The sequence below is a fragment of the Vipera berus genome (genome assembly GCF_964194415.1).
Source record: "Vipera berus genome assembly, chromosome: 10".
Lineage (NCBI taxonomy): Eukaryota > Metazoa > Chordata > Lepidosauria > Squamata > Viperidae > Vipera > Vipera berus.
The window spans coordinates 763,615-777,589 of NC_138213.1; the positions used below are offsets into that span (position 1 = coordinate 763,615).

At 58.4% G+C, this 13,975-nt stretch overlaps 2 protein-coding genes across 9 annotated transcripts in view; one reads left to right on the forward strand and one right to left on the reverse strand.

Moving 5' to 3' along the window:
- Positions 1 to 8,374, reverse strand: part of ZNF276 (zinc finger protein 276) — a 10,432-nt gene extending 2,058 nt beyond the window's left edge. The window contains exons 1-8 of one of the 5 annotated variants that reach the window (XM_081335974.1): positions 5,657 to 6,072; positions 4,397 to 4,706; positions 4,134 to 4,198; positions 2,714 to 3,196; positions 2,236 to 2,314; positions 662 to 739; positions 420 to 530; positions 266 to 341 (exon numbers count right to left, since the gene is read on the reverse strand). In XM_081335974.1, the coding sequence (XP_081192100.1) occupies positions 266 to 341; positions 420 to 530; positions 662 to 739; positions 2,236 to 2,314; positions 2,714 to 3,196; positions 4,134 to 4,198; positions 4,397 to 4,706; positions 5,657 to 5,870 (1,416 nt within the window). In that variant the 5' untranslated portion in view covers positions 5,871 to 6,072. Of the gene's footprint in view, positions 1 to 265; positions 531 to 661; positions 740 to 2,235; positions 2,315 to 2,713; positions 3,197 to 4,133; positions 4,199 to 4,396; positions 4,707 to 5,036; positions 5,255 to 5,656; positions 6,076 to 7,974 lie in introns of those variants that run through there. The other 4 variants (XM_081335976.1, XM_081335973.1, XM_081335972.1 and 1 more) reach the window with 4 other exon arrangements.
- On the forward strand, positions 5,164 to 13,443 carry VPS9D1 (VPS9 domain containing 1). Of its 4 annotated transcripts, none has more exons than XM_081335980.1 (15): positions 5,164 to 5,253; positions 7,637 to 7,712; positions 8,322 to 8,442; positions 9,205 to 9,361; positions 9,479 to 9,593; positions 9,839 to 9,901; positions 10,225 to 10,277; positions 10,382 to 10,469; positions 10,597 to 10,682; positions 11,034 to 11,503; positions 11,664 to 11,793; positions 11,986 to 12,179; positions 12,577 to 12,652; positions 12,833 to 12,937; positions 13,215 to 13,443. In XM_081335980.1, the coding sequence occupies exons 3-15, from the start codon at positions 8,385 to 8,387 to the stop codon at positions 13,306 to 13,308; spliced, it is 1,689 nt and encodes a 562-aa protein (XP_081192106.1). In that variant the 5' UTR covers positions 5,164 to 5,253; positions 7,637 to 7,712; positions 8,322 to 8,384; the 3' UTR covers positions 13,309 to 13,443. The 4 variants fall into 4 exon arrangements, with proteins under 4 accessions (XP_081192106.1, XP_081192105.1, XP_081192103.1 ...); XM_081335979.1 differs by lacking the exon at positions 5,164 to 5,253 and adding an exon at positions 6,364 to 6,913; XM_081335977.1 differs by lacking the exon at positions 5,164 to 5,253 and adding an exon at positions 6,364 to 6,913 and having other exon boundaries at positions 8,350 to 8,442.
- The last annotated feature ends 532 nt before the right edge of the window (positions 13,444 to 13,975 follow it).

The following is a 13,975-nucleotide window of genomic DNA, read 5'->3' on the forward strand; positions in this document are numbered from 1 at the left end:
ATCAAATCGGCTTTGCAGAATCCACTGCTTTAGTTGCAAGCCAGTTGTTTTTCTCTTTAGGGTCTAAAAGGGGTTTTCCCTCCTCCAATGCAGCTAACTGCAAGACTGCAACCACCAGACTTGTTTTAGACAGAGCTTTCCTTGCGCTGGCTAAGGGCACTGAAAGTGACTGGAAGGAATTCCCCCCCCCCCTTTTGAAAGGTGTCCTCTCCTCCCCCCGCCCCCCGGCCGTGACTGGCTTCTCTCGCAGGGCGACCTGGCTTACCTTCATGCCATCCGCCCCTCTGTACACAGCTGTGCAGCCCTGATAAGGACACTTGTAAATGTTTGGCAGCTCCTCCCTGGAGAAGAAGAGGGCAGCTGGGTTAGAAGTGGGGCAGGCTCCCCTCGAGGTCCTTAACCAGGGCCGCCACCAATACCTTTCGCACTTGATCTTCTTCTTCCAGCCAGGTTTGGGTCCTGGCTTCTTCCTGGCTTTCGGCTCCTCCACGTTTGCTTCCTTGTTTTCCACTTTTCTGTTGTTGGACCCCCTGAGAGGAAAGGAAAAAGCAGGAAAAGGGGCTGGCGTCCGCTGTTCTTCTGGATATGGAAGTGGGGAGAAGGGAAACGTTCCTGGCCTCTCCACCCGCAGGAGGTGGAACGGCCTGGAGCAAAGGCCCACCTTTTTTCTGGATACGGCTCAAAAGATTCATCTGACGACTGCGCTCTCTTGTGGTTTTCATCCTCATTTGAAGACTCTCTTGAGAAAGGAGACAAACTTTTCATCATTTCACTGGTTAAAATAGAACGGTTAATACAATGTACTTCAGTCAGCTGCCAGTGTACAGGCAAAACAAGAATTTAATACATAAAATAAAAATGCAGTTTGGTAGCCAAGTTACCTTTCCTTGGCCAACTGCTCTGAATCAATGAATTTCACTTCTCCAAAAGAAAATGGCCTAGAGCAGGTTGATGAAGGGCCGTGCAAAGGCCACCAGGCCACCAAAAGGCAGGGGAGAAAGCCGGCTGCGTGAAAAGAGCCACGAGAACCTGGCCTCTCAAGTAACTGGATGCTGGCATTCACGGCTTTCATGAAAATCGGGATTCAAGCGTCTGTCGATTGCAGGATCCCTTTTAGAAGCTAAAAAATGCCTGTAGACGTTCCTGAGAGAATTCTAGGGAAGGTTGTGGGACAGAGAAAATAGGCTTCTAGATCCCAGTCACTTACTGTGATCAGTTGTATCTCAAGACATTTTAATATTTAGAACCACCAGCAACGGTTACTCGGTTTTGTCCCAATGTATAATCAATCTTCCCCCCCCCCAACCTCTATGTATTAGCAAAATTTTAAAATTGTACACGGAGGCTTCCCAGCTTCAAATATAATAACCGGCCAGCCGCTTATCCCAGGTGTTATAGCAGCTCTATTTCCCCCATCACCAGCTGGAGAGGTGAGGGCTGAACACCAAAGCGAGCCTGCAACCATTCCTCAGCCATTCCTCCGCGCTCCAGAATTCTGCAGTGGGCGAGGCTTTCCTGGAAGCCACAGAAGGAGCAACTGCTGTTTGAGGAAAGGCGGTGGTGCGGCCACTGTAGCCTCTGCCTTGGCTTGAGCTGATTATTCACCAAGTGATCCCCACCCTCCGTAATAAGTCACCCAACTCTGTCCTGACTTCTCTGGGATCAGCAGCGCTCCAATATTGGAGACAGCTCTGTCCAAAAGATGGCAGTTGGACAAAGGGTGACTTTAACGGCAAATGGGGCTGCAGGCTCTCCTGAAAAGGACCTTGGAAAATGTGGAAGCTCCTCCCCATTGAGCTCAGGAGCAGCATATAGAATCCTGGTTTCAGCAACTCTAAAAAACAGTATAGGAACTCCAGATGCAACAGCTTTCAGCAGCCGACCAAGATGGTCAGGTTAGGGATTCGGTGAGGGCTCAGGCCCCCAAATAGTTTTTTAAAGCTTCAATTTGGCCTTGGAAATTCCTACAAAAGAAAGCGTTCTGTTCTCACTCGTACAAACAATAGGACAGACCAATTTAATGTGGAACTTGCTCAAAGCATGCTGGTGTCAAACTATCCCAAGAAGGCATCTCAAGTTTATAACCAAAGCTGTTCTTCGGCCAGTCAACTACCACCTTCCCTCCCTGCAGTCTCAGCAACCAAATCCTTTCAGTGGGGTGTGATAAATGTCTCCCTGCAACACCACCATTTTCATGCGCACAAAGATGACATTTCAATCCCCCTCTTCTCTCACCCCTCAGAAAGGTCACTGAACGCGTCTTTTACCCGCTCATCTGATGCTGCAGAGAGAGCCAGCTTCTCATTCGGCCGTCCTAGAAAAAGGAAAATGGCACGGGTTACAAAGAGCAGAGGAGAGCACCCTGCAGAGCAGTGGCCTTCCCATCCAGCGGTCCTCGGCCCTTACAGATGAAAAGGTCTCAGCCTGCTTCTTTCTGAAGAGGGGGGTGGGTCTCTGGACTAAAAGGGGTGAAGAACCAACGGACAGGGCAGAAACTAAAAACACGCAAGGGAAGCGCTCTGTAAAGCAGACCCGGGAGCATTTATCTGTCGCCTCCTCTCCTCTGGACCCAGGAGGGGAACACAGGAAGGCCAAGAGTCCCAGAGATGTAGGCGCAGGGCCAGCACCCCAGATGGGAGACTCCTTAGCTTGAGCTTGAACACATCGGCTCCTGTGGGGTAGCTCACATCGCTGTCAGAAGCCGCTCTCTTACCTGGGCTACCTGACCGGGGAGAGGCTGCTTGGAGCAGGTCCTCCTGCAAAGGGTCTTGCAAGGAAGGCAAACCTCGGCTCTCAGGAACCAGGTTTTCTGCACTGGATGCCGGCAAAGCAGTCCTGCTGTCTGCAGGCTGCTGGCCAGCCACTGCCCTAGCAGCACTGTGCTGGTGTTGCAGCGATGGAACGGCAGCCCCGGAGCTGTCGGATGCCACCCCGTTGCCCGTCACGTGCCGAGGAGCGTCCTTCTTCAGTTCCCACTGGACAGCCAGGGCACTGTCTACCAGCAAGGTGCTGCAGTCCGAATCTGTGCTCATGATGTAACTGTGGCCCTCTTCGCAGCCCCACACGGCTCTGATGATACCGCAGTACTTGGATGACAAGACACTCTGCAGACTTGGTGCCATCGGGCAGTTCTCCGCGTGGCCGTGGCTCCACCTTACCAGCTGGCGAAGGCACTGTGGGCTGGAGGTGATCAGGTCTGCAGGACACAGGGAGAGAAATGGCCTACTGTCAAGGCCACCCCGTTCCAGTTACGGCGGCAAAACCTCACCAAATGGTCCAGCCTCCCATCTAAACTTGAGGATAGCCTGCCATGTTCGGACTGGGCCTGCTGCAGCCGGAGGACTGGCCAACAGCTTCCTTCCCAGGGATGTGGAGTCCCTGCTAGGAAGACGCTGGATCACTTGCAGAACTCTCTTCCATTCAAAAAATAAAACTGAAAATGGATCCTGTTTGTGTTCTTCAGGATAAATCAGCTAAGCATTGTCTATTTCATATCTGCATATAAAGCAGGTGTGATGTGAGGCTCACCTTTAATTTTAAACAGGCACAAGACTGCATCAGACTAGGGGGTGGAAGTTTGCAGACTAATGATTACAGTCCTGCAGGAATCCTACTTGGGGGCAGGCACGGGGGCTTTCCCTGTACAGGAATGAAATCCGTGCCCTGCCATTCAGGCCCCTTGTGCCTCTCCATTCTTTTAAAGGAAGGGGAGCTTTCTAGACTTAGCCACATCAAACATAAAATACACCAGTAACAACTTATTATAATGAGTTCAGTTTCTAACTTTCATCATCAGCCCCTTCAAAGCATCTCCTAGACACAACATCACTGAAAGTCAGTCAGCAGCTGCCTTCAAACATCTGGGAAATCCTAAAGACCAGCGCAGGTGCTTTAAGGTGGCAGGCTGAGTAAAATCTCTTTGGGAGTTATTAGCTGCCTTAATGCTCAAATTGTAGAGAAAACACATTCCGTTCCTCAGTTCAGATCACAAATTTGTATCTGAGCTAGAAGGCCTGTGCTTGACCATCCTTGGCTGGCAGGCCTCCAGCCACAAGGGCATGCCAAGAAGAAGCACCCTTCAGCTCGGAAGCAGCAGGCAAACTCCATGGACAGGAATTCAGCCTCTCACCTACCCAGACAAGGCGCTTCTCCTTCTCCGGCTGAAGCAGTGGGCAGTGAAGGCTGGGCTAAATTGTTCCTGCAGAGAAGAGACGGCAGAGAGATCAGAGCAGGAAGCTCTTGATTAACCGTGCTTCTTTGCGAGCCACCAGTAAGTACTGGGTTGTTTTGGCTGGCTTGGAAATCAGCAGGGCAGATAAGAAGGTACCCGCCCCTCAGGCGGGGGGCAGATACAGGCAACACAGAGACCAGGAGTAGGGAAGGCTGCTCAACGTACTTTCCTCGTGGCTTGGGGTGTCCCGCAGGTGAGACGTTCACCTTCTGCATGAAAGCCTTCAGGACGCTGCGGCACTTGTAGAACTGGGCGTGGCACTTCTTGCAAACAAACGGGGGAAGAGAGGGGTCTTGCTGGACGGTCACCCCCACCAGCCGCTGGAAGTCTGTGAAGAAGACTTGGTCCAAGCACCGCTGCTTCTCCGAGTCCTCGCTCACCATGGGGACCTTCCCAAAGGCATTTCGCAGGCTCCGCGAGGAGAACTTCCCGTGGCAAAGCCGGCAGAAGCCTGTGGTCAAGGCCCGGGGTATTCCTGCAGGGATTGCGAGAGAGGAGTTGGTCTGGCCCCTCGGCCCAGAGAGGCTCCTTGCACCAAAGGTCATCCTCCCCCCAACCAAGGAAGAGGACCTCCCCCTTTAAAAGAACACCTGGTGCTCCTTTCTGTTTTTCAATAGCCCCCCCCCCCCGCAAATTTCCCTCACCCAAAAAGCCCCTTTCTCTGGAAACAAAGCAGTTTGGACCCTGATGGGAGCAGGCGTTTAAGAAGGGTACAATTTGCAAGGTTTTATTCTTGACTGCAGATCTGAATTCTAGGCGCAGATCCGGTTTTCAGCTCAGGAAGTGCAATTTCCCAGCCACTCACTTTGGCACCCCAAGCAGGAACCAGTTTTGCCAAAATCCAAGAGGAGAAATCTGAGCTCGCTTTGATACAAAATAGCACGTTCTGCCTCTGGAGCAGAATCCGGCCCGTTGCGTTGCATTTCCGGGCTTGGATCGGAGAGCGAAGCCCTTTCAGAGCAGGAACGGCCTCTCGGCCTTACCGAGCTCGGCGGAGGGGCCACTTACCCGGAGGGTAAAAGGTAAAAGGAAGCGACTTGGGGGCCTTGCAGGCATCCCGGCCACGTAAAAGTGCCCAAATCCCCGGAACGCTCGCAACTCGAGCCGCTCCGCCCGCCTGCCCGCATCTGGGCCTGCCGGGCACCGCCCGCCCCGACCCAAGCGGCGGGGAGCCTTCGGGGCAGCGCTCGGGACTGGCCTCGCCAGCTCCTCCGACCGCGCCTCCCGCCCGCCGAGCTCTGGGTCCCCCTCGGAGCCGGCGAAGCTGGCCGGCAGAGGAAAGCGCCCTTCCGGCGCCCGCCGCCCTGGCAAAGCCCAAGCGGGAGCAGGCGGGGGCCCTCCCCAGTCCCGGGGCTGCAGGGCCAGCCGGCGCTCGGGGCCGGGTTCCGCAGGGGCGGCGCGGCGGAGGCCTCGGGGTCTGCTCACCCGGCACGGCCGCTGCGGCTGCGGCTTCCGCGGCCGGCGAGGCCCAGCGCTTGGGCTCCGGCGCGGTCTTCTCCTCCCGGGCGGCGGCGGCGGCGCGTCCGCGGCGCGTCCGGCTCACGGAGTCTGGCCTGCCTATCTCGGCCGGCGGCGGTTCTGACCCGATCCTGGCCGCCAACGCTGCGGGCAAGAACCGGCCACGCCGGTCCCGCTTCATGGCCGCTTAGACGGAGCGCGCACCGGCCGACGCTCGGAGCTCCGGCGCCGGTCCCCCTCCCGTGGCTGGCCCGGCCCGCAGCGCCCCTGGCGGACGGAGGAGCCCGCCGGCCCGCCCGAGCCGGCAGCAGCAGCCCCGCCCGCGGCCTCGACCCTGAGCCGAGCCCCGCCGGGCAGTCCCCGAGGCCGCGGGGCGGGCGGAGAAGCCGGGCGCCCTCCCGAAGGAGGCGCCCGCAGGACCGGCCCGCTACGAAACCCCCAAGGGAGCCCGTCCCAGCAGCGCCTCCCGCGAGCCCGGAGACGGGGCTCCGAGGCCGCCGACCCTCTCGGCTGCCGGCCGGCCCGCTGCCCCTCGCCGCCTGAAATGCCCGCCGGCCGGGGTGGGCTCGGGTGGGCGCCCCGGAGGGCCTCCGGGCGGGACAGGCTGCTCGACCCCGGGAGCGATGGCCCGGTGCCGGTGCCCACGCCGCCCTCCGCTCGCCTTTGCTCAGTCGGGATTTGGGGACTCGCCAGGCCGGCTGAGGGCGCAGAAAAGGCAGCGGGGAGACCGGGGCGCCTCGGGAAAGGAGGCGCTGCGAGGAAGCCCTCGTCTCCCGCAGGGCCGGGCGCGGGGCGCTAGCCTGAGCTGGAGGGGCTGCGGAGCCCAGGCGGGCCTTCCTGCCATGCGCGGAGCGACCCCTGCCCCGCCTAGAGACGGGGCAGCCGCGCCGGGGCAGCCGAGCCGCCGCTCCGGGCGCGGCCGGTCACGAGCGAGGGGCGCTCCACCCCCGGGCGCCCTGCCCCCCCCCCGGCGCCTGCGGAGCAATGGCGGAGCCGGGCTGGCGGCAGCCGCGCCCCTTCTGACCTCACCGGCTCCGGCCCGCAGGTCCGCCCGGCCCCCAGTCCGGCCCCGTCCGAGCGGCCGCCGCTCCTTGGCGGCGAAGTTCCGGCCCCGCCATGGCGGCCGCGCCCTCCGCCGCCGCAGAGCCGCCGGTGAAGCCGCTGCAGGGCGCCATGAAGCTGGCCAAGGCTGCCCTGGAGCTGGACGCCGGAGACCGGCCGCGGGTGAGGGGCGCGCGTGGGGGGGCGTCTTCGCCGGTGCCGGAGCCGAGTCCGCGGGAATGCGTGGCGCGCCGGGGGCCCTTCAGGAAAGGCCTGGGGGCTGCTGGCCTCGCCCGGGCTGCCCCTCCCCTTCTTTCCCGGGAGGCGGCGGGGGAGCGTCCCGGATCTCTCCGCGACAGCGGCCAGGGGAGGCCAGGGGGTCTTTCAGCCCCTCTGCTGCTGGCCCACCTCCGCCTCAGGGGCCTTCGGTGTTTTGGCCCCGTTGCCTGGAGAGCTGAAACCTCCGCCTTACGCTGCCGAAGCCTCTCCTGCCCTGCCCAGATTCCTAACCACCCCCACCCCCACCGCCGCAGCCCATGAATCTGATCATGGATGAACCCAAGATGCAAGCATCACTGGACCAGGCCTGGGCCAGTCGGCAGTATCCTGCAGCCAGACCGCTGGGCAGCTCTTGCCTCCGGACCCCCCACCCCCGTTCCTTTGGCTCCCCTCCCAGGAAGGGCCTGGTTTTCTGCATTGGCCTCTTCAAGTTAATTCAGTTGGTCAACCAGGTCCAAGGTGGAGGGAGTGCCTGTACACTAACCCACTTTTTGACCTCTTGTGGAGGGGGGGCAATGAAGCAAGCCTCCTGCAGCTTACAGGCTGTCCACCCAGGCCAGCCAGAAACTGGTGTGGTCCTAAGGATAGAGCTGTCTTTTCACCCCACTGAACTGTTCTCCTCGGCAGGAAGCCTACGTGGAATATCTAAAGAGCATCAGCTACATCGCCCAGGTCCTCCTGGAAGAGGCAGCAGCCACGACTGGTAACCCCCGCTTTTCCCACCCCTCCCTGCCCTGGGACCATCCGAAAGAGATGGGCTTGGTTGCAGCACACCTTTTCTTTAGGGAAACTAAACTTCAGAGTTGGTGTCTTTGGCATAATAAAATAGAAAGCATAGAACACACACACCCCCTCCAAATAGGGGCATTTTGACAAGATGTAACCCTGACAAATGAGTTAAATAACCCCAAGATCATTTTCTTTGGAGCTGCAGCGCTTGGCCCTTCCCTTCTCAAGACCCTTACCTGATCACCCACCACTCCTGGTCTCCTGGGTGGTGAAGCTGCTTCAGAAAAGGATGCTGTGCAGGTCTTGTGAGGATGACGGGACCAAAGCCATCCATTCTGAGCGGGGAATCCTGGCAGTGGAAGTCTGCATGCCTTTTAACAGTCCTTAGTTGAGAAACTCTGCATCTCCTGTTCTTGGGGAAGGAATGATTGGCAAAAATGGCTTTTCCTGGAGCTGGGCGATCCCACTGGGGAGGGGCCCTAGAATGGCTAAATCCTGACAGGCAGAGGGGACAGAGGGTTGGCACTGAGCTCTCCTGGAGGTCTTTTTGAGGTGGGTTTTGCATCCCCTTGTAATTGGACAGACACAATCACACATTCCTTGTCCCGAAGGGGATGAAAATGACCTGGCGCCCGATACCCCCAAGATGCTCAAGGTAGCGGAGCAGTGCCTGGAAAGAGCCAAGAGCAGCGCTTCTAAAATAGGTGAGCTCTGTTTGTTTGTATAGGCAGCCCCCTCCTCTCACCAAGCAGAACAAAAGAAGGGAGGTCTTCCTTGCTTCAGTGGGACCTGGTCAAAAGATGGTTCAGGCCGGAAAGTGACCATTGATCTCACTGCTTAGCAGAGCTTCCTCTCTGAGGGGTGATTTTAGAATAAAGGTTTCGCTAAGTCAGGAGTCTCCAAACTTGGCAACTTTAAGACAGGTGGACTTCAGCTCCCAGAATTCTGGAACTGAAGAGCCCAAGTCTTAAAAGTTGCCACATTTGGAGACCACCGCTTTAAGTTGCCACGCACTCCCGTCGGCTCCCCAAGCCCTTCCAGTCCCGTCCTTGGCAAAGGTACGGAAATGGTTTTTCAGTTTCCCAGACTAGCCGCCTGTCTTTCCAGTGTCCTGTTGGTCTTCTTTCTAATTGCCAACCAGGTCTGACCCAACTTAGCTTCTCAAGATTGGTCCGATCGGTCTGGAATACACCTAGTGTTGATTGTTGTGTTTTAATTGGGTAGATGTCTGATCTGTGGGCTGCCTCATAATTCGAATGTGTTCAGTGCTTTCACGCAAAGGTTGGGAGCTGGGTTTTGCCCTCAGGCCCCAGTGCTTGTCTTCCTGGCTGTCTGGTTCGCAATCCTCTCCCTTGGACCCTGCTCTCTGGCCTGCTGCTTGGGCCTGTTTTGCCCCTCTGTGAGTCCCGAGGTGTTTGATTTGACCGTAACGGGGCTTTGTCTTTTTCTTAATTCCCTAATTCCAGGAAAGGCCAAGGCCAAGCTGGGGGGGAAGAAGGTGGGCCCTGCTCCGGTTTCCCGACACCGCAGAGTCTCCTCTGATGAAGGCAGGAAGCTTTCGCCTTTTCTGCCTCCTGAGATGTTCCAAAAGCTGCAGATCACTCAAGAGCAGAGCCCCAGGAAGTAAGAGGGGGCTGGGAGGGGGGCTTTGGGTGCTGGGTGGCTGGACCCCGGATCCTGCTGCCTGGAGCTGGACCAGGTGACAGGGCCCTCGAAAGAGCTGCTGCTCTCCTCCTGCAGCAGAGAACTAAGCCCGCTGGAGGAGGCATCACTGCAAAACCAGAAGCTGAGAGCTACCTACGAGGCCCGGCTGGCCCGGCTGAACCCCAACCAAGCAGTGCAGAAGACCTCTCTGGCAAGTGGGGCCGGCTGGGACGATAATGGGCCTCTGAGGTCCCGTGTGAGCCAGACAATATAGCCCACACATAGTTTTTGTGTGGGAGGAGACTTCAGGAGCCCTCTTTGCCAAAGAAATGGAGGCTGAGATGAGGCCCTTTTAAGACAAAGATTGGTTGGTTGGTTACACGTTCCTTTCCCTCGTCCTCCGTTCCTCTGCTTAGTCCTGGGGACTGTGCTTTACTGCTAATTTTTGCTCAACAGACCCTTTCTCTGCAACGTCAGATGATGGAGAATTTGGTGATCGCAAAAGCCCGGGAAGAGGCCGTATCCTTTCTGGCTCTTCTGTAGCAAAGGAAGGGAGAACTCCCCCAGGCTGAGCGGCAAACCCACAGGAGACTAGTTCATAGTCCTGGGATTCCGTAGTGGTCTCCCATCCCAGATCCCCATCCTACTTCACTTTGGGTGGACCACTCCAGGGCGGCTAAGCTCCGCCTCCTCTGATTTCTCTTTCGCCGTCCCTGCAGCTGGCTGGTCCTTTGTCATTTCTCCCCACTTGAGCTGGACTGGCACTGGCCCAACTGCCCCCCAGGGTGGGGGCTGTCTGGGGGAGTTTGAAGAGGAGGACCTTGACTCTGCCCCCTCTCCAGCTCCAGAGGAAGATGGAGGAGCATCGGTTGCGGCTGCAGGAAGCTGCCAACAGGCAAGTCAGCTGGGCCTGGGATACTTGGCCCTCTTTCTCCACTCACGGGTGGGGAGGGCGGGGGCCCAATTGCTCCTCCGAGACTGTATTCTTCCACCCCTTAGGAGGTTCTCTAGTAATGCAGTGCTGACCCCAGAAGAGCAGGAGCAGCGGGCCATCTATGCGGCTATCCTGGAGTATGAGCAGGACCATGTAAGTAAGCAGCTCCAGGGTGCTTCTTCATGTGCAAAAGCCCCCAAGAAGAAGACTGGGAGGGGCTGAGAGAGATGAAAGGGGGGCTGTAGCTCGGTGTTCTCTGCTCTATTCCCCGACCCCCCAGGACTGGCCGAGGTCGTGGAAGGCCCAGCTGAAGGAGCATCCCAGTGATCTGTCCTTGGTGCCAAAGCTTCTCTCACACCTGCTCAGGTAGGGAGGTGTGGGTGCAGGAAGGTCTTTGCTTTCGAAGCCTCTGGTCTGCAAGGTACCTTCAGGCAAAATGCACAAACCCCCAGTGCGGGATGAGACTGAGGGGAGGTAGAGGCCATGATTTCAAGAATTCCACCGGGTCGCTCCTCCCTTAGTGGACCTTTGAGTTGGCTTGGAGGGACAGAAGGACATTCAGCTGCTGGGCTTTGCCGGAGCCTCTTTCGGACGAGACGTCCAAGAGCGGTCCCTGCAGAGAGCGCAAGGGGGAAAGGGGGTGGTGGTTCCTGCCGCCCAGTTTCCTGAGGAATGGACCCCAGGCAAGTTCGGTAACGGCCCCTTCCTTGATTCCAGCTTTGCGGATCATCCCATCTGCCAGTTGCTGAAGAAGCTGCAATGCTCGGTCTACAACCGCGTCTATCCTCTCATCAGCCAAAGCAGGACAGACGTCTCGCGCGGCTGGTCCCTCTCCTCCTCGCTGGATGCTGAGGCCTTCCTGCCATTGGCCACTGAGGGACGGCGGCTGCGCTCATCCCAAAGCTTGCACTCCATGTTTTCTGTCCAGGAACACAACAAGTTGAACCTCCGTCATAGCATCTCTGGCACCCCCTTCATTGAGGACCAGAGCCCATTGCTTCCCCCCCAAGGAGGACGTGTTTCCCCCCCGTCGGCTGACCGGGAGAGCTCCTTTGAGGACCTGGAGCAATTTTTGTCAGCCTCTGAAGCACGTCCAGCAGGGCCCCTGCAAAGCCCTCTGGCTGGGAAGAAGGGCCCCCAGCAGGAAGCCCTCAAGGCGGTCGTGAAGGACATTCACAACTCCATCGGTGAGGTCCCTGTGTGGGCGGCCTCAGTGGGACTGGACTGCTTGTGGGGGGAATCTAGTTTGCCGGCTGCTGCAGGCCAATCCATGGGAGTGGGGGGGGGCTCGCAGTTCTCCTTCCTAGACCCTCGCCCTGATGGAGCTGGGCTGCTTCCTCTCTGCAGACAGACTGCTGTCCCTGATGCTGCTGGCTTTTGAAGGGCTCAACACAGCGGCCGCCAAGGATCAGTGCCTGGCGCGGCTGGAGGAAGCCTTCTTTGGCCCACTCTGGGGGCCCCTCTTGACTGTGTACAGGTGGGACTGGGCAGCCAGCAGCCGCCTGCCATCATGATCGGATGGTGCCTTGAAAAGGGGGCAGTTAAGCTTGGGGGTTGCTGGGCAGGAAGAGGAAGAAAGCCCTCCCCCCCCCGTCTTCCGGCAAGGAGCCTGGGCAAAGGAAAAGGGGGAGTCTGCTCAGCTCCTCCCTTCCTCTTACCTGCCCTCCAGGACTGTCTATGGGGCCCAGGAAGAGGCTCTGTCCAGGAGCATGGAGCTGCGCCGGAAGACCGCTCCGACTGAGATGGGCATCCCCTCCAAGCTGCTGCCCAAGGCACAAGGGGCTTCCCCATACGCTGCGGCTGTGCAGGAGTTGCTGCTCCTCCCTCTCAGCAGCTGCCCGCAGAGGAAGCTGGAGTGCATCGGTGAGGCCTGGTGGCAGCTGCAGCCCAAGGGGGCCAAACTGGGATGGGCTGGAATCCGGAGGGAGCCCAAGATTTGCCCACATTCTGAGAGCTTTCGCAGTTAGCCCGGCAACTTTTCCTGGCCTCGTCCACCCCAGACAGGCTAGACTTTCTAATTGGGAGGGAAAGGCCAGCTGGCTTGGCTGGAGGGTTAAGAGGTCTAAGTTTACCAGGGGCCGAGAACTCCCTGGAAACAGTGGGCTGCCTTCCCTGCTCTTTGGCTTGAAAGGCCAGGAAGGGCTGCCCTAAGAAAGGCTTGTGGGAATTGGGAGGGCGAAGGGAAGTGGCCCACTTTCCCTGTGCATAGAACTGTGTGCCGTGTCCTCCTCATCTCTCCCCCCCCTTTCTGTCTCTTCAGTGCGGACCTTGCGCATCATCTGTGAATGTGCAGAGGAATACTGTGGGGGCCGACTCCAACCGGCATCTTCCGCCATGTGAGTACTTGACTGCAGTGTCCTATCCAGATGGGATGCCGAGCTCTGAAGCCATCCCTGCCACTCACTGGGCAGACCCTGCCCTGAAAGCAGCCATGCTGCTGGAGTCCCTGGCACCACCGTCCCCCGGCACTGCTGGCTGTGGAGCCAGGCTCGACTCACTCTGCCCTCCCCTTGCAGCGGTGCAGACGACCTCCTGCCCATCCTCTCCTTTGTGGTCCTCCAGAGCAACTTGCCCCAGCTGGTCTCCGAGTGTGCCGCCCTGGAAGAGTTCATCCACGAAGGGTAGGCACGGGGTCCTTTCCAGGGCTCAGACAGAAGGCACGGCAGTTGGGCTGCCCTGTCGCCAGGCGTCTGACTCCGTTGCCCTCTGCCAATTGTGAGTGTCCAGAGGCGCAGTCGCTGCTACTAATAGCAGACTGCAGGTGTACGACGGTGGGGTGGAAAAGGAGGGAGGAGAGGGACTCTGTGAGCAGGGGGGGGAGAACTGTTTCTGTGGAGCCCTGGTTGAGCAACGCCTCCCTCGCCCTCCCCAGGACTGACCGGTTCCCTTTTCTCCCAGGTACCTGATTGGGGAAGAGGGCTACTGCCTGACCTCCCTGCAGAGCGCCCTCTCCTACGTCCAGAGCCTGCAGGGGCCGGTGCTCCGGAAGTAGCGGAGCTCCCAGTGGGGGGGGGCTGCCCCTCCCTCCTGCCTCGCTGCTCCCTGGGGATGCTTTTGGGAGGACTGCGAAGGGAAACTGACCAGCTGGACCAGGCACCCCTCCCAGGACTACTCTTGCACAATATTTGGGGGGGGGGTGCACGTAAACTTTGGTATCAGCCCAACATTGTCTAGCATTTGTCCTGCCCTGCAGGTCTTCTGGCACTGTGGCTTCTGTCCTGGTGTGTTGCGAGATGCTTAGCTGCCCCCTCCCCTCATAACAGCTGAGCCTGCCTTTGCTTCTCTGCCTTGAGCATGAAAAAAAGAGGGGTGGGCTGCATCTCATTTCCCACATTACACTAAGAGTTGCTGTACCCCCCCCCCCAGCTGCAAGGCAAGCCAGCCATCCTGGCCACTTGGCAGCCTCTTCCTCGGAAGGGAAGGCCCGAGGCAGAGATGGGAGCCTGCTGACTGGCGTCCCCTCTCTCCCCCTGCCCCGCATGGCCCCTTTCCTGTATGGCAGCTGCTTCAACCTGTGGGCCTGCACACCAGGGACCACCTTTTCCTTGCCTCTGTTGGGATTTTTTATTGAGTAAAGGGAAGGAGGGGTATGGGCCTGGCTGCCCATCCTTTCTCGCATTGGTCTTTGGGTTCCTCTGTGGTGGAACAGGAACCAGCGT

What these genes read in the sequence shown, in the direction of transcription:
- VPS9D1 (XM_081335977.1), top strand. Translation starts at nt 6,806, where the DNA reads ATGGCGGCCGCGCCCTCCGCCGCCGCAGAGCCGCCGGTGAAGCCGCTG. An exon ending in CAGTGCAGAAGACCTCTCTG is followed by an intron (nt 9,594 to 9,838) that starts GCAAGTGGGGCC and finishes TTTGCTCAACAG; the next exon opens with ACCCTTTCTCTGCAACGTCA. An exon ending in CTGCAGGAAGCTGCCAACAG is followed by an intron (nt 10,278 to 10,381) that starts GCAAGTCAGCTG and finishes TCCACCCCTTAG; the next exon opens with GAGGTTCTCTAGTAATGCAG.